Source organism: Cervus elaphus, chromosome 16 (genome assembly GCF_910594005.1).
Source record: "Cervus elaphus chromosome 16, mCerEla1.1, whole genome shotgun sequence".
In the NCBI taxonomy this organism is placed as follows: Eukaryota; Metazoa; Chordata; class Mammalia; order Artiodactyla; family Cervidae; genus Cervus; species Cervus elaphus.
Window position 1 is genome coordinate 37,545,296 of NC_057830.1, and position 25,416 is coordinate 37,570,711.

At 43.2% G+C, this 25,416-nt stretch overlaps 1 protein-coding gene across 1 annotated transcript in view; it reads left to right on the top strand.

The window, feature by feature from the left end:
* The window catches only part of EBF2 (EBF transcription factor 2), a 218,350-nt gene that overhangs the window by 157,247 nt on the left and 35,687 nt on the right, over positions 1–25,416 (top strand). The window contains exons 8-10 of the mRNA XM_043927735.1: positions 11,481–11,598; positions 13,174–13,304; positions 14,254–14,380. Coding sequence (XP_043783670.1) covers positions 11,481–11,598; positions 13,174–13,304; positions 14,254–14,380 — 376 coding nt within the window. The remainder of the gene's footprint in view (positions 1–11,480; positions 11,599–13,173; positions 13,305–14,253; positions 14,381–25,416) is intronic.

A 25,416-nucleotide genomic window follows, 5' to 3' on the forward strand; every position in this document is an offset into this window, starting at 1 on the left:
CCAAGTCATAATGAAAACACAGATGCCCTCTTTCATTGATTCATTCACCCAACCAATGCTGTTGAGGAAATTCTATGTGCCTGGCACTATCCTAGGTGCTGGACGGATATGTGTGTGTGTTTGGTCGATAAGTCATGTCTATTTCTTTTGCAAGTCCATGGACTGTAGCCCTCCAGGCTCTTCTGTCCATGGGATTTCCCAGGCAAGAATACTGGAGTGGGTTGCCATTTCCTTCTCCAGGGGATGTTCCCAACCCAGAGATCAAACTCGCATCTCTTATATCTCCTGCATTGGCAGGTGGTTTCTTTACCACTAGTGCCACTTGGGATGGGCAGCACCAACTGTTACATTACTCATTTTGGAGTTGGTAGCAGGTTCCTTGGATCTCCAACTCCAGAATCATTTAAAATGAACCCCTTTCTTTCCACTTGTAGCTTTATTACTGGGATAAAGATTCTTACTGTCATTTGCTGAATTTTTCTGGGTGACTCTCAGATGTCTCAAGTTCACCCCTACATTGTGCTTAGCTGCTCAGTCATATCCGACTCTTTGCAACCCCGTGGACTGTAGCCCGCCAGGCTCCTCTGTCCATAGAGATTCTCCAGGCAAGAATACTGGAGTGGGTTGCCATTTTCTTCTCCAGGGGATCTTCCCAACCCAGGGATCAAACCCAGGTCTCCCACACTACAGGTGGATTCTTTACCGTCTGAGCCACCAGAAAGGCCCCTACCCCTACATTATTCCGTTTTTAACAATAGAAAGGCCCACCAAAGTAATCATTTTCTTATATAGCTATATATAAGGGAGAGAACAGAGATACATATATAGGTCTTGCCATCCCTTGCTTCAAGAGATAAGAGGTCAAAAGTTGTGGGTGGGGGCGTACATTTCAGGTGAAAGAAAAGTCATGGGCTTCCCTGATGGCTCAGTGGTAAAGAACCTGCCTACCAACTCAGGAGATGTGGGTTTGATCCCTTAGCCGGAAAGATCCCACATGCTGCAGAGCAGCTAAGCCCATGCACCGCATCTGCTGAGCCTGTGCCCTAGAGCTTGGGAACCACAGCTACTGACGTCCACTTGCCCCAGAGCCCATGCTCCACAAAAAGAGAAGCCCCGGCAGTGAGAAGTCCAAACACCAAAACCCTGCTCGCCACAAGCAGAGAAAAGCCTGCATAGCAACAAAGACCCAGTGAAGTAAAAAATAAATAAAATTATTTAAAAAAAAAAAGAATGAAGTCATGTCCGGGCCCAAATTGGGAAAGATAATCAGGGTTGAATTGATGCCTGTCTGGTTATGGTAATCTGTACACAACCCTGGGCCTGTTGGAAGGACCCTCGTTGGGGGGTTCCTGGAGGAGCTGGGGAAGGGTTGGTGCTTTGTCAGGACACGCCGAGCAGGTCTGGTAGACCTCTGGGAAAGAGAGCAGGAATGCGTGGTGGTCAGAAGACACTACAATCTTCCCCATCAGCACGGAGAATGGAAGTGAGGCGTGTGAGGGTGGACTGACATCACTGGAATAGCTGGATAATCTGGGAATCCTAGAGCCTCTGACTGCAACATGCTGGATGCACCCACCACATAGGAACAATGGGGAAGTTCGCATGGATAGATGGCAGAGACCCTTAGTCCGCACAGCTGGGCAGCGGCCATTCGTCTATTTGACTGATCGACGTGAGAGCAAAGGGCAGGGCTGCTCATGTCTTGGAACAGGGCCAGGCTCCATCCAACAAACCCGTATGATTTCCTAAACCCCAGCTCTTATATAAAACCTTTTCATGGCACCACCATCTATTTTCCTTAAGTAAAAAAATGGTGAATGTTTCTCTCACACCGTGGAAGAGGGAAACAAGAGTTTAAATTAACTCCAAATGGTAAAAATTTAATACAGCGCCAGCTGCCTGCAGGTTTCTTCAGTTCAAAATCTCTCGGAGCAGGAGCCACCGCAGCTGCCGTGTGATCTCACCCACCATGGGAAGGCTGCGGGGCTACTGAGCCACACTTTTCAAGCACATAATGAAAACCACTTGACTTACGGCCTCTCTGATCAACAGGTGAGTCCATTATCTGGTGGGAGAACAAACCAGAGAGTCCAAGTTAAGAAAGAATAATTATCTATTTGGAGTCAGGAAAAAAAAAAACCACCACCACCTCTGAGGGTTCAGGGATCTTTTGCTCAGCCTAATGCTTTAAGCTTAGGGAAAGCTTGCTGTGGGTCCTTCAAGCTCTTGTCTGTGGGATGTATCTGTCCACCCCTCATCCCCCGCTTTTGATATCTCAAATGGGGACAGGAATTAGGGTTTAAGGATTTTGACCAGTTCACATAAGAGATGGGTTTTGAATTATTTGTGGGAGGAAATGGAGAGAAACCAAAGCAGGTTGTTGCCTCCCTAACTCTCGGGAGATTCCATGTCAGACTCGAGCTGTGCTGCGCTTGCTTGCTCTGTCGTGTCTGACTCTATGACCCCATGGACTGTAGCCCGCCAGGCTCCTCTGTCCATGGGATCTCCCAGGCAAGAATAGTGGAGTGGGCTGCCATTTCCTTCTCCAGGGGATCTTCCCAACATTTTAAGAGACTCAAATTTGGGCACTAAAACCAACCCTTGAACATATTCCAGGACCATCAGATGCAGAACTTCCTGGAAAGAAAAGTTTTCTTAGTCTTGCAGTAAGAGTGCATAGATTCTTAAGCTGCTCATGGACCCTGCGTGTTCCTGGATTTTGATGGATACCAGGTGATTCACAAGGTCCATGAGGACAGCATTTGGGAAATAAGACTGGCCCAGCCAAATCAAGAACTGCATTGAATGTATTAAGGCTCCTCTGTGGCCCTCAAAATGTTTGCCAGTAAAACACTGCCCTTGACCATAACCATCCCACTTGGTGTACCTTTCAGATGGGAAAAGCAATGACCTCGATGGAATACAATGAGGTGAGGTGGATATAGCAAGTATCAATATCTCTGGCCTTTGGGATGAAGGGAAATTTGGTTGTAAAGCAGGTTAATGACCTTTGGGCTTCATGATGACCTAAAAAGCAGGTTGAGGACTTCCTTGGTGCAGTGGATAAGAATATACTGCCAAAGCAGGGACACGGGTTTGATCCCTGGTCTGAAAAGATCCCACATGCTGCGGAGCAACTCAGCCTGTGCGTCACAACTACTGAGTCTGCACACCCTAGAGCCCATGAGCCACAACTACTGAGCCCTCGTACTGCAACTACTGAAGCCCACCTACCAAGACCCTGGGCTTCACGAAGAGAAGCCCCAGCACCACAACTAGAAAGCAGCCCCTGCTTCCCACAGCTCGAGAAAGCCCAAGTGCAGCAACGAAGACTCAGCACGGCCTAAAGTGGATGAATAAATAAAGCAATGTGTAGATGTCAAAAAAAAGAAATAAAAAAATGTTCAAAAAACTGCCGCTTGATTTCTGTACATATCCAACTGGGTTTTTTTTTTTTTTCTTTTTTTTTACAAGCAAGCTCTAAAAGGTGTCCATCCTAAGCCAAATTTGCCAAAATATGCCAGCAGAAACGTTCTTTGGCATATTGCCCCACTTAATGCCAATTAGAATTTTTTTTTTTTTGCCAGAATAATCGTTTCAGCAACCTTGAATTGCATAATGAGTTTTTCAACTCTTCAAGGTCCGTCTCAGCTCTCATTTCCTTGATGAAAATATTGGTTACTGCCTTCAGTGCAGGATAATTTTCTTACCTTCGGACTCCTAGAGGATGCAGTGGTCACATAGTTCAGTCCTCAATTATGTATTACCATATAGTAATACCTCCTGATTATGTGTAGTGTTTTTTGTTTTTTTTTTTTAAATATTTATTTATTTGGCTAGGCTGAGTCTTAATTGCAGCCTGTGGCATCTTTGTTTCCCAACTAGGGATCAAACCCAGGCTCCTTGCTTTGGGAACTTGGAGTCTCAGCCACTGGACCACGGGGGAGTCCCAGTGTGGCATTTGTTCTGCTGTATTGATTGCATGCTTCCCTGATGGCTGAGATGGTAAAGAATCTGCCTGCAATGCAGGAGACCTGGGTTCAACCCCTGGGTGGGGAAGATCCCCTGGGGAAGGGAATGGCTACCCACTCCAGTATTCTTGCCTGGAGAATTCCATGGACAGTGGAGCCTGGAGGGCTCCATGGGGTCACAAAGAGTTGGACATGACTGAGCTTCTGACACAGGCGGACCAGTTGCGTAGTAAGCACCGTGAGGCAGGACGGGATTTTCTGTAGGCCTGCCCTGCATGTGGCATGGTGCCGGGAAGGTCACAAGATGCCTCTGACCCACTGGAACAGAGCTGTCTGGTGCCTTCAGAACGTATCTTCTCAGTACTTAGGTCATGCATGCCATGGCCCCCCTCCCTGGCTGTGAGCAACTCCAGAACGCCCCACATCTGTCTCAACAGCAATCAGCTTGGCGTTCTCTCGATTGCTACTTGATACTCAACTGAACAGAAAATGTAGCCTCGGGGAATATGAAACAACAGCAATTGCTAAGAATTCTGGGAATTCCTTTAAAAAAAAAAAAGATGACAGAATCCATACTTACGGGGTATGTAGGTGTTTAAAGGTAATTTTGGAGACTCTGGAGTCTAGTAACAAAGCAGAATCCGGGCTTTAAATCTGGCTTGAAAATATGATGTGTGCCAAGAATAAAAGGCAGAGGGAAACAACTTGCAGTAGCTAGTTTGTTTGTTCTTTGCCTGGGTTGAATTATGGAGGCTTAGACAAAATCGTTTCATCAGATTCCCCCGGTCGAATGTGAGAATTCGCCAGGGTATAAAAACTTCAATGGAGTATTTCTTCTCACAGTGTGGACTCCCAAAGCTGATCGCCCACCACAGCCAGGAGCTTGTCTTGATTTTCTCTGTCCCTTTAATGGTCTCTGTGTCTCTTTCCTCCTTCCACAGGTGGAAAATAAAATCCCACATAATAGTTATGCTTTGGGAAAGCTGAAATAACATATAGAGCAACTGAACAGTTATAAGGGAAAAGCACATCATGAATTTAATTCCATTTCCAGATGTAAAATGTCATAAAGAATTTTTTTCCCATACTTGGCAAAATAACAGGAATTTTTGAAGCCATTTTATTTAGCTTGGTGGGTGCATGTTTATAAGTAGGTATCAGAGCCTTCCACTTCGAGTGGGCTATCAATGCTACATATTGTAACTTTACATAGATTAAACTACCATAGGCCCCCACCTTCAGCTAGAAGGTACATGTTATTATTGTTCAGTTGCTAAGTCATGTCTGACTCTTTGCGACCCCATGAACTGTAGCCCGCCAGGCTCCTCTGTCCATGCCCTTGTTGAAATGGAGGGGAAATGTGTCTGACTAATGGTAGAATTGGGTGTATTTTCAAAGCCAGAGCTCTGATCCATTCAGGGAGGTTTCCAGCCAACGTGATGATTCTCCAGCGACTTACAGAGATAGACACTGGGTTTCTCGTCTGTTTCAAGGAGCAGACCAGTTAATCATTCCACACATTTTTCATTTTGACTTCTCTTTTTCTTTTTACCCTCTTGTGTGAGACTTAGGGTCTTTGTAGGAACACCTGGGTATGAGCTGAGAAAGCTTGGCTGGGAATAGGATTCAAGCTGATCTCTGACTCAACTAAATCACACAGTTACAGAGTTTTGAGAAGCATAGATGTTTTTTTTTTGAAGTGTGATGTTCCAAAAATCCATAGACATTTCAGAGTGAGGTGTGAAAGTAACTCTCTTTGTGACCCCATGGACTGTAGCCCGCCAGGCTCCTCTGTCCATGGGATTTTTTTCAGGCAGGAATACTGGAGTGGGTTGCCATTTCCTCCTCCAGGGCCTCTTCCTCACCCAGGGATCAAACTGAGTCTTTTGAGTCTCCTGCATTGCCAGGTGGGTTCTGCACCACCTGGGAGTCCCCAAAATAACCCAAGGGTGGGAGTAAATCAGGGTGGTAAAAATCCTCCTGTCACATGATATCATTGCTGATACCAAAGGAACAGCTCCTCTATTGGAAAACTGGTTTTACAGGCAGATTAACAGATGTGTCCACCAAAAGGGTAACTCCCACCATGGCCTTTAATAGGCAGGAAGGAGCTCTTAACAACTCAGCTCCTGCTTTGCATAAATTATTAGAGTGGGGGTCACAGGATTGCTCTTGGGTGATAAGAAGAAAAATATAATGTGAGAAAGCCATCCATTTTCTTGAGGACTTTGAGTGGACTGCTAACACAGTTACAGCCTTTGTTCTTACATTACTTTTTTTTTTTTTTTTAAGGGGAGACACAGAAGTTTTACTGATGTTTCCATTTCTGTATATTTAGCTAAAACTCCCACTTAATTGGATGATTCAAAATGGAATCTGTACTGTCACTGTGCCAACTGCTCCAGTTGGTTCCTATTTATTGATCTGGTCTCACTAAAAATGAGAGATGGTGTTAAGCAAAAATGAGGAATGGCAAAATGTGGGAAGCTACTCTCGCTTTAAAAAAATGAAAGTGATTTCTGTTGATCCCTATTTCTCTTTCTTGGCAACTTGACTGAAAGCAACTGAGTCATAAATGATATTTGTGTGAATGTTGCTGTTTAGTCACTAAGTTGTGTCCGACACTTTTGCAACCTCATGGACTGTAGCCTGCCCGGCCCCTCTGTCCATGGGATTTCCCAGGCAAGAATACTGGAGTGAGTTGCCATTTCCTTCTCCAGGGGATCTGCCCGACCCAGGGATCGAATCGAGTCTCCGGCATTGGCACGCGGGTTCTTTACCACTGAGCCACCCGGGAAACCCGTTTGCGTGAACATCATTAGTTATTGTTTATGTGTTGAGTTGAAGCGTGCCAGTGGAGGATAGCCATCACCTACAATGCTTAGTTTTCAGATCTGCAGGTCTTCCTACTGGAGCTTTGAGTTGAAATACAGATACACAGACTCTGAGAAACAAATGAAAGCTGTCACCAATGTCAACAGCAAAAGCCGGGGGTCCATCCCACACAAATTATGGACATCTGTATTCCTAATTGTCATCCTTTTGGACTGTGCCAGTGAAAAAGCAATGCCAAGAGAGTCTGAGAGCTTTAGAAAAACCAGGTATCAGGTTTAGGCGATAGGAGACATTGATGAGATCGAGAAGTCCTTTTGGAAGGAATACTCTCCATATGTTTGTTAAAATACCTTAGATTTTCTAGTTTCAGGTACCTCCTAATGGCACGCTTTGTCAGTACTCCACTTGCTACTTCTAAGACAGATCAGTTTATGATCTTAGAAGAACAAGTGGTATGGATGATTCCAGGATCAGAAGATCGTTGGCAAAGATGCCTACAAATAGTTAACAAGGTAATGGTAAGAAATGTTGACCTTGATTTGTTTGGCTAAGATGTAAAGATTTTTGAAGGTCAAAGGTGTCCTTGTGTAGTGTTTTGGAGTCTAACTGTGTCTGACCCTCTAACATTAAGCTGCTGTGGCCTGCAGTTTTGAAGAGTGAAGCAAACCAGGGGGAAAGGGAGAAGGGGGAGAGAACAGGAAATGGAGTGAGGTGTTTCAGGAAGTTGTCAGGGGTTGACTGATTGATTCCAGATGGGAAAGGTCAGCCTTCATGACCCAGGAAATACTCACTGGGGGAAAGAAGTTGGCTTGTGGAAGGGGAAGGCCTGGGAGGGAGACGATGCTGGAATGCACAGTCCACTTCCTTCAGTCTTCAAACATTCAGAAACTTTAACTTCTCTGAATAGAATAATATCAGCGTTGTCATCGTTCATCAGAAAACAGTGAAGGAAGTTAAATTGGAAGCTTTGAGTGTACCAAATGTATCTTCGCCTCCCTCATGTATTTCGTTCTTTCAGAAGGAGAATGAATGCATGGAAAAGTCAGTATTTGTGTGTGTCTTCACATACAAGAACAACAACCATTCCTTAAAAGAAAAAAAAAAAAAAGAACAACAATCAAATATGTCTGGTTTCACTTGATGGAGTTTGTGTATCAAATCCTTTACATTTTGCAAATTCAGTGAAATTGGCAGCCCTTCCTAGATACCTCACTGTCTTAAGATATTTGGAATATTAAAAAACGGGGACTTGCCTCATATCGATATATATACAGCCACACGCACATACATTTGGACATAATTTAAAATCTTGTAATAAATTTTGCAGACACTGAAATAATTCAGGTTAATTCCCTTGCTGTCAGGAAAGGCCAGCGCTAGCCAGCAAGAGATTAAAATTTATTTCCATTGTTAATAGAAAATAATGAAGTGCATCTGAACCATCAGGGTATGTCATTCGGGAAATGTTCTCTTTGGAACTGAGTCTCACTCCACCCAAATGGACAATGATGAAATCAGCTGGCTCAAGAAAGCCCCATATTTTGTGGCAGGAATGCACGAGGAGCATGAACGTACAGTGTAACAAGGAGCCTGTGGAATGAATTAAAGTGGTCTCGGGGAGAACGCTCTTCATGTCCACATAATCCTCACCTGGGCGCGGCTTCCCCTCCTGTGCCCAGCACAGCTCATTAGCAGTGAAAGCCTGAAGCACCCTCTGTTCTTTTCTTTTTTCCCCATGGATGAGAGCAGAGTCCATTCATGCACACAATTTATAAAATTGATCCGATTCCTCACTTTTTCCCTCCACCTTCTCCTGTTATTTTCAGAGGGTAAGCAGAGACAGAGGTGGTTGCTTTCAGCCTTCCTGCTCATCTTAACTCTGGGAACCAGGAGACCCTTGGCTCCTTCCTCCCTTTGACTGTGAGGCCACCCTCTGCTCTGCTGAGAGGCCCTCTCAGAGTATGTGCCTTACGTCCTGGCAGAAAGTGATGCAGGTCTTTGCCTTCTGGTGGCCACTGCATGATAGGAACTTTCTGGAAGGCCTTTCCCCAGACTCTTAACGTGTTAACAAGGACACAATTGAAAATAGACGTGGAGCTAGACGGCTGCATCCCTGAATCGTGAGCAATTACACTGATAGTAATTTTCTGAATGACTATGGAGTCTCCTTTAAGTTCATTCTGATTTCACAGTGAGCAGGGACATGAAACAGGTAGTGAATGCACTAGTGGAGGCGCTGAAGTGTGGGAGACACACTCGTCGACTAGGAACACATCGTTCTGTGGTCTTAGAGTCTCCATGGCCTGATGTAATGATACCTGATATTTAGCAGACACTCAGGGACTGCGTCTGAATTAGTAACTGCAGCCCCCTGTGTCGTGTAAAAACTCCTGAGTGCGGCTGTCATGCCAGTGACACCAGGCTAGGTGACATACTTTGTGGGCTCATAATTTTAAGGGTTCTTCCAAATCCTTATTATATTACAATATATATATAAAATTTTTACTTCATTGTATATCAGAAACTAACACAATATTGTAAGCAACTGCACCTCAATTGAAAAAAGAAAAAAAGGATGCCCTCTGAAATCCTATTTGAGGTTAAAAAAAAAACAGGAGAGTATTGCTTTGGAAAAGTGTATTGGGTAGGATGGACTGAAAGGAGGCCCAAATAACTCTCTGGGGAGACAGAAATGTTTTATATTGTGATATGGTGTTGATTACCTGGGTATATCCATTTATCAAAATTGTACAGTAATTGCATGTAAATTTCACTTAAAAGGAGATTCATTATGTTTATTTTGTTCGTTTGAAATAATTCTTGGTAAAGAGATGTGATGTGCCATTGAGTGAATCTTGTTTTGTATTAATATAAAATATTACCTCTTAAGAGCTAAGGCAAGGTCCAGGTTTGTCCCCTCTTTATTTAATAAGTAAGGAAGTGTGTGCTAAGTTGCTTCAGTCATGTCCAACTCTTTGTGACCCTGTGAGCTGTAGCCTGCTAGGCTCCTCTGTCCATGGGATTCTCCAGGCAAGAATATTGGAGTGGGTTACCATGCCTTTCTCCAAGGGATCTTCCTGACCCAGGGATTGAACCTGGGTCTCCTGCGTCTCCTGCATTGCAGGCAAACTCTTCAGGGGTGGCCAAAAAATTCCAAGTAAAGTATCAGTGAGTTTAATTTGGGAATGGACATATCTGTTCAAATTCTTTCCTCAGGTCTATACATATACTTGAGTATGTATATAAGAAGTTCCTTTCTCAAACAAAAACAATTGCCACATGTAACTAACAAGTGACTCACTGTCCTGGGTCAGTAAGAAGGTGGTGGATGTGCCCAAGTCCATGCATTTCTGCTGTGTTTTCCCACTGCTCCAGCCTTGACTGATCACCAGCTCTTTGAATTTCCCTTGCGCCCTGATGCGCGGCGCACACATAGAACTCAGACCGACTTCATTCTATATGCTGCTTGTTTGACTTGTTTGCCACGCTCCTCCAGCGTGAGAGTGAGCTCTTTGAGGGTAGGGACCATGCCTTGTAACATGTGGGGGTTTATTCCCCCCACTGGAGCCTTCTCTTGCCCCAGAGCTTAGACTATTGGAGGGGTTCCATGAGTAAAGTCCTCTGTTCTGTTGACTAGCCAAAAAAAGGCAGGAGTGAGGCCACGAGGATGGGAACTCATCTATGAATGTTTTACATGTATTTTCTCATTTTATTCTTCTTTTATGCCATTCAGCACAAGATAGGCAATGTTGTGTATGTTTTACAGACCAGGGAAGTGGAGATCCAAAAAGGTTAAATAATCCATCTATACAGTCCGTGGAATTCTCCAGGCCAGGATACTAGAGTGGGTTGCCATTCCCTTCTCCAGGGGATCTTCCCAACCTAGGGATCGAACCCAGGTCTCCCACAGTGCAGACAGATTCTTTACTGTCTGAGCCTCCAGGGAAGCCCAAGTAATCCATCAGAGGTTCTCAACTCGGAAGGAGCAGGCGTGGGATTTGGGTTCAGTTCTCTCTGACTGCAAATCCACACCCTTCCACTGTGCCACACCCATCTCTCCCCTTTCATCTGGTTAGATACTAAATGTCCTGCGTTTTCAACGCTGAATTCCGCAACTTTACTTTCTCACCCAAAGTCTGAGCATCTCAGTCGCTGCTCTCTGGTGTGGGAGAAACCAGATATAACTCACCAGGCAGTACATGCATGCCCAGCACTACTTTAGCAAATGTCAGATGTTCAAGAACCCGCTCCTGAGAAGTGACCTCCCAGCTGGTGTTTCCATCTTAACTTCCCGATCAGACACAATCAGCTCCTTGTTGTGACTCCAGCCTGAGGGTCACCTGGGAATGATGGTCCAAGTCCTTTGATCAAGATGAAGTTTCTAGAACCCATGGGCAGATTGCCAACTTCCCCACTTCCTCACCTGGGCATAGTTTGAGTACAGATAGGTGACAACACATGGGTGAAGGGTGGCCTGTTTTTCCATAATGCTCTGTGATTGTTATAGGAGGAGGAGAACCCATTCAGATGCCAACAACATGGCCCGTCCCTAAATTCTGGTCCATCTCTCATTAGCCACACGGAAGTCTGACAAAACAGTTTTGTGACTTTTATGACTTACTGAGAAATTAACTCAACCCCCTCCCCGCCATCCTTTTTCGCTGAAATCTGCAGGTCGTATTGTCAACAACAGTGAATGTGGATGGACATGTGCTGGCTGTTTCCGACAACATGTTTGTTCACAACAACTCGAAGCATGGACGGAGAGCCAGAAGGCTGGACCCGTCGGAAGGTAGGGCTGTGCTTTCCTGAGGGACTGAGCCTGGCAGACAAATGACGCTCTTCACAAATTTTTCCTGGTTTGAATTTGAAATTGATGTCTCTGAGTAGGAGTGGAGAATGTCCGCAAGACTGTGTGGATTTAAAAATGAAGCTGTTAAAAAAAAAAAAAATGAAGCTGTAAACGTTGACTTCTGCCTGCTCTGTTATGGCCCCCACACATCTCCCAGCCAATGTTCAGGTCCTTGCAACTCTCTGGCTCTTTCATGCAGTTCTGTCAGTTTTTCTTTCTCTCTCTCTCTTTATTTTTTTGCTAGGTGGGCATTTCAGGCAAATGTAGTGCTATGACATCTTAGTTAAACAGGAACATTACCATGCCAGACATGTATGAATAAGTGTCAGATGTGCGCTTAAACAGATTGTGGGCAAAACAAAACAATGTGCAGAATGAAACTGACACTAATTGATTTTTGTTTGCTTGGACAAGAAAAAATCATGGTCTGCTCTGGGTAATTTTTCCAAGTGCATTAAAGTAATTAGGAATACCGGTAACAGTTAAACTTCAAGTTGTCTGAAAAATTAAAGTATATCAAGGAAGATAACTGACAAACCTAAGCAAATCCCATCCAAGTTCTTTTTTTGTGCATGCTCCCCAACTCATTGGTGTAAGAAGCTCTTGTAATACAGAATGAATGGCTAGGTGAGGCTCCTATTTTTGTGTACTGTCTTGCTGTATACTGCCCACCAGCCCCCACCCCAACTCAGCCCTTAAAATGTGTCTTGTATCATTTCAAATAGGAATTAATGAACTGAAAGAAAATGATTGAATCAGTAAAGAATTTGGAGTGGTGTTAATTCTCCCGCAGCGGGCACTGAAAGGGGAGAAGAAAATCCCAGGGTTCAGAACTAGGAACCCATCCAGTTTCTTTTGACTGATTGGATGTGATTGACTGGCTGTTCAAAGGGGGCTCATGTTTTTGGAGTCCTGCCAAAGTTCTCCTCCACCTCTGACCCTGTCAGCTCTGGAAATGGAGTGATGGATTGACTTTAGTTATGGCCTGAAAACCATATTGGGTTCCTGTTGGGATGTAAAGTCCAGAGGCCTCGAACATATGGAAGAAGGGAGGGAAAATCCTTCCTACAAAGGTAGGAAAGTGATTAGAAATTGTCTCTTGATACAGCCAGAAAAAAAAAAAAGTCTTCAACTATGGTAGATTTTACTTTCTCCTTCTTTCTCTAGCACGTTAACAGACCTTGTAAATCTTAACATCTTGGGGCAGAGGAGGTGGGGAGAGAAAAGGGATTTACACATTTCCAGTGTGATCAACTTATAAAATATGGGGAAAAACAACAGAGATTTAAAAACACCCTTTGCACAATTAGCTAAGTGTTTTCATATATAGTGGTCAACTCATTAGGCTTTAATGACCTGGTGAAAACCAACAACCAATTAGGGAATGATGGCAAGTCAGCAAAGCTCAACTTGAACTTCTTAGATAACCAAGAGCTTTCAAGAGCAGTCAGTCCCCAAACTCCAAACTTCAACCACCAAAAGACAGACTTGACTTTTTCTTTCCTATCTTTTTAGCAACTCCATGCATCAAAGCCATTAGTCCAAGTGAAGGCTGGACCACTGGAGGAGCCATGGTGATCATTATTGGGGACAACTTCTTTGATGGCCTCCAAGTGGTGTTTGGGACCATGCTTGTATGGAGTGAGGTAGGCAAAGACAACTCAGTTCCCTGATTTCCTTTGTTTTGACCTGGGAAAACTACTAATTCTGCAATGTCAGCAACATGAACACACACACACCCACACCCACACACACACACACACACACACACACACACACTATTGAGTACTTATTATAAGTGGGGCAGTAGGATTAAAAGACATGTAAGCCACAATTTCCTGCAGGCATGGACCCCTTAAAAAGAAATATTCACTGTAATAAGTATTGTTTATAATTATGAAAAATTAGAAATTGGCTAGACATTGGGTACTAAGAGAATGGTTAAATAAATGATGACGTATCATCATTTACTTAGAAATTATATTTGAAAGATTTCTAATGACACAGGAAAAGGGAACATGCTTACACTATAATGCTAAATGAAAAAAAATCAGGACAACAGTATCTATGGATGTAAAATGTAAATATATAACACATCCTTAGAAAAGTACTGGAAATGTGCCAAAGATGAATAATGGCTGTCTCTGGGTTATGCAATGGTAACTTTTTAAAAATTTTTCTCTAGTTTCCAATTTTTCTACTGTGATGAGAAAAAAAACAAGACAAGTCACAACAAGATATATAACAGTGCTAAGTTGGATATGGAAATTGCCAAATCAATCTGTGAGGTCATGGCAGTGTAGGAACTGGGGGAGGGAATGACTTCAGGGATGGGGGTCAGGTGGACACAGGAGGTGGGGGGGTACTTGAGCTGGGCTAATAGGAAGGGAAGGATAGACAGGTTGGGTTGAAAGGTAATTCCAGGGTGAGAGACAGAAACGCTTGAGTGGAATGGGACAGGGCGTTCATGGCACATGGGGCGCCATGAGTGCACCAGTTTGCTCTGGGAGATAGCAGTGGATGATGCTTCTGTGTTCAGTATATCCGTGATAACATATAATAAATACTCTATTTCCCTGCCTGTTCATTCCTCAGCTAATAACTCCTCATGCCATCAGAGTGCAGACTCCTCCTCGGCACATCCCTGGGGTCGTAGAAGTGACATTGTCTTATAAATCCAAACAGTTCTGCAAAGGAGCTCCAGGGAGGTTCATTTACACAGGTGGGTGAGAAAATTATTCCAAGGGAGACTGGTTCCTGGTTCATTTTTGCTCTGGTTCCTAGTCTATCCACTTTATAATCATTCTAACTTTTATAGGTCTTTCTACTGGTGTGGCAAGAGCGGACCGGGTCATAGGCATTGAAAGGGGATGTGTTGATCTAATTTTGTGTTTTATGTAAGCAATTTCTGCACAGTCTGGGAAATGGTCATGGCAGCTCATTTCAGGATTCCATCCTTATGAATTTAACTCAGCTGGAACCATGCTAGAATAGACTTTTATCCAAACAAATCAGATAAAATATTTGACAGAGTTGCTGGCTATAACGAAATTTTCTTGAAAAGGATTCAGGAAAGTTGCCTAATGATGCTGCAGAGGGATTCAAATTATATTAAAACTTTATGAAAGTAGAAATGATCTAATTGGTTCAATATTTATTGAACGCCTACATTGTATCTACTACTTTTTTCCAGGTGGAAGGTACAATAACATAGAAGACATGGTCCCTATTTGGAAATTTAGAAACTATTGGAGAAGGCAACAGAGCAGCTGGTGAATTAAGAGTGTTCAAATTGTTTAGTATTTCCAAAGGATGGAATATGAATTTCACAAAAAGGGAGTTTACTATGAACTAGAGTAGAGGGATGGGGTTCAAGGAGGAGATGATACTGAAGACCATTTTTAAGGATGGGAGGATTTGGACAGGCAAAGAGAAAAAGGAAGCGTGTTCCTCCTATGGGAGTCTTAAGTACAAAGACGCAGAGGATAAGGTGAGTTGATGTCTGGAGGAGAGAAAAAGCTGGTTCAATAGCTGTGGGGATCCATGAGATGGAACTTAGACTAGAACTTAGCTAGGCATGGTAGGAAAGGGAACCTGAGTTAGTTGGGGAACAGCTGAGGGCAGGGAGACCCACTAGAATATTGTTGTTTAGTCCCTAAGTTGTGTCTGACTCTTGCGACCCCATCAACTGTAGCCCGTTAGGCTCCTCTGTCTATGGGATTCTCCAGGCAAAGAATATTGGAGTGGGTTGCCATTTCCTCCTCCAGGGGATCTTCCTGACCCTGGGATTGAACCTGCATTTTGTGCATTGGCAGACAGATTCTTTACCACTGAGCCACCAGGGAAGTCAGAATATTGTTACTCTGAACAAAAAAATAAGGCGTATAGGGAAAGAAGTATAGAAATCAAGAAAATATATCAGACCTATTACAAATTTCTAATAATATATTTTATAGTGTTTTCTTCTTCATTTGGACTTAGCCTCCTATTATTATTTAAGTGTAAATTGTCTGATTAGCAATCAATTAGGAGTAGAAGGAAAAGGATGATTTTAGGTATATGTTTAACATTTTGTCATTGAGTTTTCTCTCTTGAGATAGGCATGTCTTGGTTGGATTACTTTTTTGTGGATCTATTCTATTGCAGTTGCAATAAAATATTTACTATTCTAGCTCCCAAAGGGATACAGCTTTTTCAGTCATTCAAATGAACATTTATTACATGCCTACCACAGGCTAGCACAGCTCTAGGCTCTGGGATATAAAAGTGGGCAAGATAAAGCCCTCCATCTTAATAAACCTTGCATACTATAGGCGGAGACAGTCAACACAGAACATACATGATATAATTTCAGACAGTGATAAGGAAGGGATAGAGAATGAGGGAGGGTCTCTCTGAGAAAGGAACATTGATCAGAGATGTATGTTTAAGTGAAATGAAGTGAAGTCTCTCAGTCGTGTCCGACTCTTTGTGACCCCATGGACTGTAGCCTGCCAGGCTCCTCCGCCCATGGGATTTTTCAGGCAAGAATACTGGAGTGGGTTGCCATTTCCTTCTCCAGGGGATCTTCCCAACCCAGGGATGGAATCCAGGTCTCCTGCATTGCAGGCAGACTCTTTTACCATCTGAGCCACCAGGGAATCCCACGATGTATATCGCAGGTGTGGAAATCTGTCCCCCCCCCCCCCCCCTTATCTCTTTGACTTCCTCTCCTGTCCGTTCACCTTTCCTCTATCCCTAGCCTCCTCAGGGCTGTGTTTTCTGTGTGGTTCACCACTGTTAGCTAGAATAGCCCCTGGCAGTCAATCGGCTGGGGGCAAATGTCCCAGACAGAGAAAAGACGACAGTCTGAGAGGCAGGGATAAGCCTGGCATCATTGGGGAAGAGCAAGAATGCCAGTGTGGCCAGAGTGGATTCAATGGGAAATGAGGCAGGAAAGGCAGGTAGGACAATAGTATACATGGGAAAACTTTGAGGATGCCAAACAAGGGAGTAGTCAGCATCCAGATGAGATTTAAAGCCACTGGGCTGGATGAGGGGCCATGGAAGGGCGTATAGCTACAAGATGGAAGAGGTCTAAAGATGGCAGGTGCATCCGAAGCGCTAAGTGTAGGGCTCAAGAAAACAGGGAGGAGCCTGTGAAGGACACAGAAAGGGAGTGGTCAGTGGGTAGGAGGAAACAGGAGCCTGGACTGTCCCTGGAGTCAGGTGAGGAATGGGTTTCACTTCACACATAGAGTTTTGCTTTCTCAAATGCACCCACTGTAATATGGATGACAGGTCTGCCCTGTAAGGTAATAGGTAGGATGAATAAAAACTGCATTGCAATTAATCTTCAATTCTCTTCCGAAGTAACAAACAAGCAATACTCAGTGGGGCTATAGATGTTTGGAGCCAGGTGTTGTGTGCATATATGTTTACATGTGTATATGTGTGTGTCTGTGTAAACGTATAAAGTTCCTTCAAAAGCAGAGGTTCTCATCCTTGGCTGCGCTTTAATGCATCAATGCTCAGGCTGGATCCCAGACTAATTAAATCTGAAGTTCTGAAGATAGGACCCAGGTAATCATGTCATCTATATATTCCATAAACAAACATCAGCTCTAAATTATCACTCAAGGCACAAAGTCAGTAATAGCAGTATTCCTCTAGCAGCTTACAGTTCTAGATAGAGAGAGAGACACTTGTGGATCATAATCATCATGCTGAGCCCTAAAGGAGATATAAATGCAAAAGGGGCTATAGGAGCATTGAACAGGGGTGGCTCACTTTGGGAAACCAGGGAAGGCTTTCTGGAGGAACTGACCATAGAGTGACATTTCAAAAGTAAAGAAGGAACTTGCCAGACAGAATAGAGGAGCCTAAATGATTCACAGATCATGGAAAACACGGTGCCTGGTTAAAAAGAAAGAAAAGGAGCCCACACAGCAGTAAAGATAATAGATTTTATGTTGCCCGTAAATCTAAGAATTTTAAAGATAATAAGACACCAAAGAACATTGGATCAAACTCCATCTGCTGCAGATGAGAAAGCTAAGACCAGGGAGAAATGACTTGCCTGTTCAATTCAAGGTGGAGTCAGAACAAGGACTCAGGTCTCTGGCTATCCAGCCCGCTGACTTATGTTAAGCAAAGCAGTGTCAGCAAATCATAGGGTAGCAGGGAGTAGGACATGACTGAAGTGACTTAACATGCATGCACATCAGCAAATACTTCTGTTTTCCTGATGTGCTGAGACATGGTTGACTTATCCCTGAAGCAAGTATCAGTGGAACATGCCCCACGTTGGTTTGTTGTGTTTGCTGATTTCCATGGTGCAGGTACTGTCACCAGGGCTGATTTCAAACTACCAATATGACATCAGCTGGCTCACAGCATTCCTGAAAATTCAACAACCTGCTCTCATAAAATGGTACAAGCCAGGTCTAGAACACCTGTGCATGGAAAGCGTTTGAAATAGAGAGCAGCTATAGCTTATTATTGAAAAGGTGTATATTATTAATATTATTGGTGATACTAGTGTTATCATCATGGAAGCTGACTTGAACAAGGAATTACAAATGTGATGAGTGATACAGGATGCTGGGGATATATATCAGAGGAATCTTAAGCCAATGGAGAAGATTAAGGACAGTTCAAACATAGAAAACAGTACATGCAAAGGCCCTGGGGTAGGAAAGAATGTGGGATGTATTTGACGGTAACTAGGGACAGGGAAGAATGTGAAAGAGAGGTTGGGTTCAAACAGGAAGAGAGGTTGAACCTGCTTGTTTGGCTGCATCCCAAGTGCCATGGGGAGCTACTGGAATAGTTTAAAGCTGGGAGCGCCATGATCAGATTTGCCTTTTCAAAGAGCCTTTTGGCTGCCGCAGAGAGAATGGTTTGGAACCTAGGATGGATTCAGGGAGGTCAGTTTGAGGCCAGTGTGGTGGCCCCAGCCAGAAATGATGGCAACTTGGACTGGAGTGCCAGTGGTGGGGACAGGCAGAAGTGGATGAAATTTAGGAGGTAGCATTGACGGGACTTGATGATTGATTGGATGGGGTGAAGGTTGGGGAAGGAAAGGGAGGGAATGACTCAGGTTTCAGGTTTGAAAAATTGGGTGGGTATAGCTTAGAAAGTGATTTTTAAAAAAGGTATAAAGTGCTGAGGGAGTTCAGAGGAAGGACAAAATACTTCCAGCTGGTGGAGAGGTGGGAAGATTTAATATTGTAAAGATGTCGATTAATGAATAAATTTAACACAATGCCAATCAAAGGACCAACAAAATGTTTGGGGAAAACTTTACAAAAGTTCACCTGCAAAAATAAAGGTGCTAAAATAGCACCTTTAGGTTTGAAAAATGAGAGGGCTCTGCCCTACCAGACTTTAAAACCTATGTTAAGTTTCGGTAATTAGAAGAATATGGGGTTTTGCAGGAACACATAGAAATGTCATGCAACAGAAGAAAACACTTAAAAATAAACAGTTTCTGTGCACACAACTAGTACAAATACAGAAGTATTTGTATGGGTGAGGAGACATCTCAAGTCAACATGGAAAATATGGAATTTTTAACAAATGGTGTGGGGCCAACTAATTAAGCATTTTTAAAAGTTATATATCTAATTTCATATCACAAAGTGAAGCATACTTGAATTAAATATTTTAATTAAATGTAGGCATTAATTAATTAATTTTTTAAAATGTAGGCATTTCAAAAAATTATTACACTTGAGCCTTGCTAAAAGCTTGATCCCAAAGACAGAAATCACTGAGCATAAATATGTGATTACATGAAAAGAAAATGTTTGCATGTCTAAGTTTCAATTATTAAATCGAAAGGATAAGGACAAACTGAAACCATATTTGTTATCTATGACATAATATCCTACACATAAAAATATTCATTTACTTGTTGAGCAAAGTTCATTTTATGCCTACTCTTTGTCAGCCACTATGTTATACATTATGGATAAACAAGTGAATGTTAGAGGTCTTATAAATTCAGGGGGAAAAACTCCCTAAAAACTAGCAAAGACCATCAGGAGCTAATTCAGGAAGGAATATAATCAAGCAAAAAACATGTTTGTAAAAATCCCAACCACATTAATAATCAGATAAAAGCAAATTAAGGCAACTACAGGATAACATTTTCTTTCTATCAAGGTGGCAAAGATTTTTTTTTAAACAAAATTAGAAGAAAGTGGGGGTTTTCTAACACACAGTTCTCCAGTCTCAGGAGAGTACCCTGATGGTACTAGCCTTAAAAAAAAATGTATGTGCCCTTTAACCCAACAATTCTACTTTTAGGAATATATACTTGGGAAATAATTGAGTTTGCCCGAAGGTTGTTTATTCTGAAGCACTGTTAATAAGCACTGTTGAAGCACTGTTAATAAGAGTGAAAAACTGTAAACAATCATAAATAACAAAACATCCTTATACTGAAAAACATCTTAGATATTAAAAGTAATGCTGTGGGTGCTCAGTCGCTCAGTGCTCAGGACACGCTCAGAAGTTGTGTCCAACTCTTTGCAACCCCATGGACTGTAGCCAACCAAGATCTTCTGTCCATGGGATTTCCCAGGCAAGAATACTGGAGTGGATTGCCATTTCCTCTTCCAAAAGAAATGCTGTGGATGGATATTTAATTACATGGTAACGATAACCCTGTATGCAAAACAGAAAAAGAGACACAGATGTACAGAACAGACTTTTGGACTCTGTGGGAGAAGGCAAGGGTGGGATGTTCTGAGAGAATAGCATTGAAACAAATATACTATCAAGGGTGAAACAGATCACCAGCCCAGGTTGGATGCATGAGACAAGTGCTCAGGGCTGGTGCACTGGGGAGACCCAGAGGGATGGGATGGGGAGGGAGGCGGGATGGGGAACACATGTAAATCCATGGCTGGTTCATGTCAATGTATGGCAAAAACCACTATACTATTGTGAAGTAATTAGCCTCCAACTAATAAAAATAAATGAAAAAAAATTAAAATTAAAAAAAAAAAGAAAGACATTGGTGATATATTGAAAAAAATAAAGCTTAAAAACTGTATGTACAATATGGTCTCTGGAGATGCAAGAGAGTCTAATTTGATTGCTGGGTCGGGAAGATTCCCTGGAGAAGGAAATGGCAACTCACTTCAGTATTCTTGCCTGGAGAACCCCATGGACAAAGGAGCCTGGTGAGCTACAGTCCATGGGGTCACAAAGAGTCAGACACGACTGAGCACACATGCGCACACGTGCACACCCACACACACACACCAATCATGCTGGACCCTGTTCCAGCATATTGCGTTCTGATCTTTTGGGAGGGTCTGAGAATCTGTATTTTAAACAAAGAAATGAGTTTGGGAATGCTGAGTCCTGCTCATCAGGCTGCTGCAGTGACTTCCTGGCTTGTAAAGTATTGGACAACATGGGGCAGTTCTTTTCAGACAAACACAATAGTATTACCCCACAAACATAATAGTATTAACTCGTATGTGGAACTTTCTAGAAAGAGACTCCAAAAGCAGGAGGTGGGAAGGAAATTTCCAGCAAACCTCCCCTCCCTCAGCCCTCACCCCACCACTCACATCTTATGGATCATGGTCCAACTGTTGATGGTTTCCGTATCCAAGGACACACCACCACAATAAACCCAAGCCTATTAGATGGGACTTACCTGGTATAATTAGGCAAAATGCAATAATCAGCTCCCCACGGTTGTTGCTGCCAAGGACCGCATAAACAACATCAGGGCTCTGAAAAACAACACGTTTTATTCGCACATGTAGGAAGGTGTATTTTCCTCCAACCACCACGATTTACTGAAGTGCAGCTTGCTGCTGCAGAGTCAAGAGCGCCACACGAGCATCCAGATCATCAGGAAACGTCCCACTGCCTCTGTCCACTTTGAGACCTAGAGGCGGCACAAGCCAAGGCTTGTGAGCGGGAGAGGTCCCCCACTCCACTGGCCGACTTTGCTGCAGAAAACTGGCAGTGCAGAAAAATAATCCCGGTAGGGGCACCCAGTGAGACCACGGTTACTCGTTTTTCAGGTAACCATGGTTACTGCATCTTAAGGATGCAGGGAGAGGAGGTCTGTAGCAAGGCATTTGAGAATGGAACTCCACTTTGTCATTAAACTTGAGAGAACTTAGCACTGGAGAGGAAGACTGTCAGTGATAGAGTTTACAGGTCTGGATTTGAGTCTGAATTTTATGACAAATCCCATAACCATTCTTTGCCTTAGTTTTCTTTTGAAAAATTACTTCTTTATATATTTTTGGTTGCGCGGGGTCTCTGCTAGTTGTGGAGCACGGGCTCTAGGAGCACAGACTCAGTAGTTGTGGCACATGGGCTTTAGTTTCCTGTAGCGAGTGGAATCTTCCTGGATCAGGGATCAAACCCGTGTCCCCTGCATTGACAGGTGGGTTCTTATCCACTGGACTACCAGGGAAGTCCCTCACCTTAATCTTCTAACCTAAAAATTGGAAGATATTTATCTCACTGGGAATGTGAAATGTAGATATGCAAGTATATTTTGTATAGAAATACACAGATATAAACAAAATTTACTATTGTAAGTGTTTGGCGTGGGATACATAATTTCTATGATGAGTTCTCTTTGGCTTCCTTCCTCACTGCTGTTTGATCAAAGGTGGACTTTTTTGCGGGCTTCCCAGGTGGCTCACTGGTAAAGAATCTGGCTGCCAATGCAGGAGACACAGGTTCGATCCCTGGGTTGGGAAGATCCCTTGGAGAAGGAAATGGCGACCCACTCTACTATTCTTGCCTGGAGAATCCCATGGACAGAGGAGCCTGGCGGGCTACAGAACATGGGGTCACAAAGAGTCAGAGACGACTTAGCGACTAAACAACAGCAGATATTTTTGCATGTATTCTCTACTGTAGAAGGTGAATTCTTGAAAGACCCACCATATCATGCCTTTACTATCTGGGTCTGGGTTAGAAATCAGGGTTTTAGGTGACAGGGAAGGTCAGGGCAGCCAGAGAGCATGTGTGCTCTCTGCAAGTGGTTTGAAGGGAAATGAGTTTTCAAAGGAAGAGCCAATTGGGCCCAGCTGGCTCAGGTGCAGGCCCAAGAACTGCTTCCCAAGGTGTGTGGTTGAACTCAGAAGCTGTCAAATCACCCTAGCTATGGAGACACCCATAGAAACCAAACAATTCACGTCAACTCACCTCCTCCCCAAAACAATCCTCATCTTTTATTGGTTTGCCAAAAAGTTATTCTGGGTTTTCCCATAAGATATCATGGAAAAAATAGCTTATGGAAAAACCTGAATGGACTTTTTGGCCAACCCAGTACTTTAGCACAAACGAAGTATTTAATCACTCTGTTCATTATTTGGGAGCAGGTGTTAATCAACAAGAAAGTAGCCAAGATCAGGAAGCAGTTGTGTGGAGAAACAAAAAGCCGAGGTTATTCCACGGCCCCCCTGGATCATACCCTACACAGTCTCCTCCTGGGGCTGGGCATGGGGTTCCACTGGGCCACACTGCATTGATGTGCACTCTGGATTCAGATGTTAATAGCTCACCCACATCACATTTCTTCTTCTTTTTTTCTTCCTATAGCATTATCCTGAAAAAAAAAATTCTCATTTAAGAAATGAATCTGATTTTTAGTTAAAAATACCCAATTCGGATATCAAAAACTGGCCTGAGTACAATTGTTCCCTGTTTGCACTAGAAACAGGTTGGATGAATGGCCCCCCTGGTAGCCTGCAGTTTTACTGAAGTTGCCTCCACCCCCATCGCCTATAAAATTTGGATCCATCATTCGGCTGAGCCTGAGGAATGATGTCTCCGTTGGAAGTCCCAGAATAGGGGGCCGTTGTTTTGCTAGAGACGTCCCAGCCTCTTAATGGCCTGGTGCTCTCAGCTATAATATTCTAAATACATATTACAGAGAGCAGAGCATATTCATAACTGCTCCGTGGTGGCATTTAGATTTACCCTTGAAATTTATCTTTAATTTTTACAGTTGTCTCCTTAACCATGTATATTACTCCCTTCTTCAAACAATCTGTCTTGCTGCTGCAGTTTTTCTTGAAACCAAAGCGTAATTAAATATTAAATTAATATTTCATTTAAAATTAAATATCAGAGGCTTCCATCTAATCTTTCACTTGTGCACTGCTGGTTCTCACCTCGTGTTCTTGTTCCTATATCCACAAAGGCAGGTACCACTTCTTAATAATGTGTTCCTATATTATCTTTGTTCTTTTTTAAAAAATTGGTGACACTGAACCTTTGCTACATTGAAACAGATGGATATAGGGAGAGATTTCAGTGTAGCAAAAGTTAAAGACAATTCAACAGCCCAGGGCTTCAACTCTACCCATCTCCACTTCTTGAAGAATTTCGCTTTCACCAAATAAATAAATAATGGGCTTCCCAGGTGACTCAGCGGTAAAGAATCTGCCTGCCAATGCAGGAGATGTAAGAGACTCGGGTTTGATCCCTGGGTCAGGAAGATCCCCTGGAGAAGGAAATGGCAACCTACTCAGGTATTCTTGCCTGGGAAATCCCATGGACAGAGGAGCCTGGTGGGCTCCCAGCTATGGGGTCGCAAAGAGTCAGACATGACTTAATAACTGAAGAACAGCAAGAAATAAGTAATAGTCTTAGAATCATAATGCAAGAACTTACAAGGGGTCTGAGAAAACATTTAATCTAACTTTTTGTTTTTGCAGAGAGATAAACCAAAGTCTACCTGCCTTTGAAGGTGGTAAATTTGGTCAAGGTTAGGAATTAAGGCAGATCCCAGACAAGGGACAGCTTTATCTCTATCACACCATCAAATGCTATGAAAAAATTGACCTTGGGAGCAGATAGCCTTGAATGTTGGACACCTGAGGAGTAAGGCAGATGATAGATAAATGGACGAGAAAATTGGGAGGACTGGGAGCAAGAGAGAGAAACCAAAATCACAGCACAAACAAGGCAGACCTCACAGAAATAAATACGCATGTGTGCATGTATGGGTAATCGCTTCAGCTGTGTCCAACTCTTTTTGACCCCAAGGCCTGTAGCCTGCCAGGCTCCTCTATCCATGGGATTCTCCAGGCAAGAGTACTGGAGTGGGTTGCCATGCCCTCCTCCAGAGGATCTTCCTGACCCAGGGATCGAACCTGATTCTCTTATGTCTCCTGCACTGGCAGGCAGGTTCTTTACCACTAGCACCACTTGGGAAGCCTCACAGGAATCAACACATAAGATCAAAGCACTTTGAAGACATATTCACCGAGGGAAGACCAGAACAGACTTCCTAAAGGGGGCTTGAAGGCAGGGGCTAGTTTGCATGCATGTAAATTCCTCCCCAAGCAAGCCTTCCTGTCCTGTCAATGGAGACTAACTGTCTTAGACCAGCACCATATGGAGAGGTGTTCTTTTTATTTTTTTAAACTTTTAATTTTGTATTGGGGTATAGCGTATTCACAGTGTTGTAACAGTTTCAGTGAACAGTAAAAGGACACAGTGATACATAATCATGAATCCATTTCTCCCCAACTCCCCTCCCATCCAGGCTGCCACATACCAGTGAACAGAGTTCCATGTGCCATCCAGTAGGTCTTTGATGGTTATCCAAGGAGAGAGCTTCCTCAAGCATGTTTTCTTTTGTGCCTGCATCTCAAAGTCCACTTTCTGATCTGGTACTTGCCTGGCAGCCACATTACATAGATTTGAGGTTTCTTGAGCAGGATTCTTTTTCCATTGCTTTCTTTAATTCTTGGAGAAGGTTGAGATTTAGAGTTA